At 50.1% G+C, this 3,848-nt stretch overlaps 1 protein-coding gene across 1 annotated transcript; it reads left to right on the top strand.

Moving 5' to 3' along the window:
- The first annotated feature begins 357 nt into the window (after positions 1–357).
- Positions 358–2,826, top strand: LOC307002788 (uncharacterized protein). The gene is made up of 2 exons (XM_079620709.1): positions 358–1,784; positions 1,855–2,826. The coding sequence occupies exons 1-2, from the start codon at positions 666–668 to the stop codon at positions 2,050–2,052; spliced, it is 1,317 nt and encodes a 438-aa protein (XP_079476835.1). The 5' UTR covers positions 358–665; the 3' UTR covers positions 2,053–2,826.
- Positions 2,827–3,848: the final 1,022 nt, after the last annotated feature.

Below are 3,848 nucleotides of genomic sequence, written 5' to 3'. Positions count from 1 at the left end.
ATTGTTCACAAGTCCAACAACATTCACCCACGCAAGAAGACATGCAATCTCCCTGAGGGAAGAAGTGATCAAAAAGCGAGGTCTGCGTGAAGTTGGCTCCCCACCCAACGAAAAACGTCAAAATAGGCTCAATCGTTTGTGCTCCGTTTGTGCTGGTTTGTGCTGTAAAAAGTTTTGTTTGTGCTGCTTCGGTTTTTTAGATATTAAAAATAATATTTTTAGGTCATTCTTGTCACGGTTCTGTCACTTCAGTCGGGTTTATTCTTAGTTTAGTGACAGAGCTCTGACATTCCCAGTTTGTCATGTCTTGTGTTCTAGTTCTGTTTATTGTGAGCACATGGCTTGTCATGTGTTTCCTTGTGCCATGTGCTCTCCTGTCTATTGTCTAGCCCCTCCCATCTAGTTATCTGATTATTAGTTAATTGTCCCACCTGCCTTTCTCGTTACCTTCCTTGTTTGCCTCCCTATTTAGTCTCCCTGTGTTTGTAGTTCTGTGCTTGTTCGTTGTTAATGTTCACCCGTGTTCTGGGTTGTATTCTGTTCTATGCCTGTCTTGTTTTTGTTACCTGGATTTATTTTCTACCATCACTAAAGACTTATTCTCTGCATTTTGAGTCCTCGATCTCCTTTCCACAACCACACCGTGACAGAACGAACAAGCCATCATGAGGACTCAGCGGAGGAAGAAGTCAAAGGAACCACCGGTCCCTTCTTTGTCATGTCCGTTATATGAACGGATTGAGAAGTTCAGTGAATTGGCCTCTCTTCGGCAACTGGGGACTAAGGTGAAGGACTTTGCCCAGAAATTCACTGCAGCGGCAGAGGGATTGAGTCTTAGTGAGGAGGCTCTGAAGGACCTATTTAATTATGCCCTTGATGAGCCCATACCCTTTGGCATAATGAGAGGTTTGAAGAGGTCGACGTTTGAGGAATTCATAAGGCTCCTAGAACGTCACATAGATCCTCCTGATTCAGTGGGCCGGGAGACCCCATCTTTGGTGGTCCAGGAGGACCCGACTCCGGTGATCCCAGTTCCGGTGGTTCCTGTTCCGGTGGTCCCGAGTCCGGTGGTCTCGAGTCCGGTAGTTCCGAATCCGGTGGTCCGGAGACGGAGGAGAAGATCTGCGCCGGTCCAGTCAGAGACCGTGCACGTCCCGTCTGCCCAGTCAGAGACCGTTCACGTCCCGTCTGCCCAGTCAGAGACCGTTCACGTTCCGCCTGCCCAGTCAGAGACCGTTCACGTCCCGTCTGCCCAGTCAGAGGCCATGCACGTTCCACCTGCCCAGTCAGAGACTGTTCGCGTCCCGTCTGCCCAGTCAGAGACCGTTCGCGTCCCGTCTGCCCAGTCAGAGACAGTTCGCGTCCCGTCTGCCCAGTGGGAGACAGATTTAGGGATGACCATTTGTGGGGCCGCCCCGGCAATGAGGGACTATTTGGAGCGTCTGGCTCGGATCCTAGACATGCCAGTGTCTGCTGTTCCTGAGTCGGAGCCAGTGTCTGCTGTTCCAGAGCCGGAGCCAGTGTCTGCTGTTCCAGAGCCGGAGCCAGTGTCTGCTGTTCCAGAGCCGGAGCCAGTGTCTGCTGTTCCAGAGCCGGAGCCAGTGTCTGCTGTTCCAGAGCCGGAGCCAGTGTCTGCTGTTCCAGAGCCGGAGCCAGTGTCTGCTGTTCCAGAGCCGGAGCCAGTGTCTGCTGTTCCAGAGCCGGAGCCTGTGTCTGCAGTTCCTGAGCCGGTGGTGTCTGTTGCAGTTCCTGAGCCGGTGGTGTCTGTTGCAGTTCCTGAGCAGGTGGTGTCTGTTGCGGTTCCTGAGCCGGTGGTGTCTGTTGCAGTTCCTGAGCCGGTGGTGTCTGTTGCAGTTCCTGAGCCGGTGGTGTCTGTCGCTGTTCCTGAGCCGGTGGTGTCTGTCGCAGTTCCTAAGCCGGTGGTGTCTGTTGCAGTTCCTTGAGCCGGTGGCGTCTGTTGCAGTTCCTGAGCCGGTGGTGTCTGTTGCAGTTCCTGAGCCGGTGGTGTCTGTTGCAGTTCCTTCAGCAGGTGGTGTCTGTTGCAGTTCCTGAGCCGGTGGTGTCTGTTGCAGTTCCTGAGCCGGTGGTATCTGTTGCAGTTCCTGAGCCGGTGGTGTCTGTTGCAGTTCCTGAGCCGGTGGGGTCTGTGACTGTTCCTGAGCCAGGGTCTGTCTCTGTTCCGCCTTGGTCTTCACCGCCGTGGCCGCCCGAGGGGTCTTCACCGCCGTGGCCGCCCGAGGGGTCTTCGCCGTGGCCGTCCGAGGGGTCTTCACCGCCGTGGCCGTCCGAGGGGTCTTCACCGCCGTGGCCGCCCGAGGGGTCTTCACCGCCGTGGCCGCCCGAGGGGTCTTCACCGCCGTGGCCGCCCGAGGGGTCTTCACCGCCGTGGCCGCCCGAGGGGTCTTCACCGCCCTGGCCGCCCGAGGGGTCTTCACCGCCCTGGCCGCCCGAGGGGTCTTCACCGCCCTGGCCGCCCGAGGGGTCTTCACCGCCCTGGCCGCCCGAGGGAAAGTCTCCGCCCTGGCCGCCCGAGGGAAAGTCTCCGCCCTGGCCGCCCGAGGGAAAGTCTCCGCCCTGGCCGCCCGAGGGAAAGTCTCCGCCCTGGCCGCCCGAGGGAAAGTCTCCGCTATGTCCGCCCTGGTGTCCTGCACAGCCTGCACCATCCTGGCCCTCAGCCAGGACTCCTGACCTGCCTGAAGTTCCGTGGCTTCCGTGCTTGTTCGTTGTTAATGTTCACCCGTGTTCTGGGTTGTATTCTGTTCTATGCCTGTCTTGTTTTTGTTACCTGGATTTATTTTCTACCATCACTAAAGACTTATTCTCTGCATTTTGAGTCCTCGATCTCCTTTCCACAACCACACCGTGACAATTCTGAGGTCACTCAGCCCCCCACATGGTCCAAATTCACTTAAAATAGTCTCGTTCGTTTGTGCTTCGTTTGTGCCGGTCAAATTTTTGTTTGTGCTGCATCGGGTTTTAAAATATCAGACATTGAATAATAGACGATGACGTCACCAGTCCCCCACATGCTCCAAATTCACCCAAAATAGACGCAATCGTTTGTGCTCCATTTGTGCTGTTAAATGTTTATTTTGTGCTGCGTCAGGTTTTGAAATATTAATAATTGAATTATAGGTCGATGACGTCACTCAGTCTCTTAAGCTCACCAAGGCTAATTTTTTTTTAATCAAACATACACTGATATTGTGAAATATTATTACACTTTTTAAAATAGCTATTTTCTGTTTTAATATAATTACAATGTCATTTATTCCTGTGATGTCAAAGCTGGATTTTCTGTATCATCACTCCAGTATTCAGTGTCACATGATTCTTTAGAAATCATAGTAAAATGTTAATTGTGTGCTTAATTATTATTGGTGCTCAGTTAATAAAGGTTCTAATTTTTTTTTATCAATGTTGAATACCCATTGTGTGGGTTTTGGATGCTTAATATTTTTGTGGAAACCATGAAACTTTTTTTACTTTTGATTAATTTAAACGTCATTGCTAAATAAAAGTATAATTGTTTTATATAGCCTACATTACTTAACCAAAACCTTTGAATTGTTGTATATCTTGGTTTCCAGAAGGGGGAAAAAAGAACAATATTAAGCAGCACAACTGTTTTCAACATTGATAATGTTTCTTGAGCATCAAATTCATAACATCAACATATTATACTGATTTCTGAAGAATCATGTGACACAGAAGACTGGAGTAATGATGCTGAAAATTCAGCTTTGATTACAGGAATAAATTACACTTCACTATATATTCACATATTAAACAGCAGTATTACATTGAAATAATATTTCACAATATAACTATTTTTGATCAAATAAATA

Source organism: Phoxinus phoxinus, assembly GCF_949152265.1.
Source record: "Phoxinus phoxinus genome assembly, chromosome: 8".
Lineage (NCBI taxonomy): Eukaryota > Metazoa > Chordata > Actinopteri > Cypriniformes > Leuciscidae > Phoxinus > Phoxinus phoxinus.
This window is presented reverse-complemented; position numbering and strand designations above follow the sequence as displayed.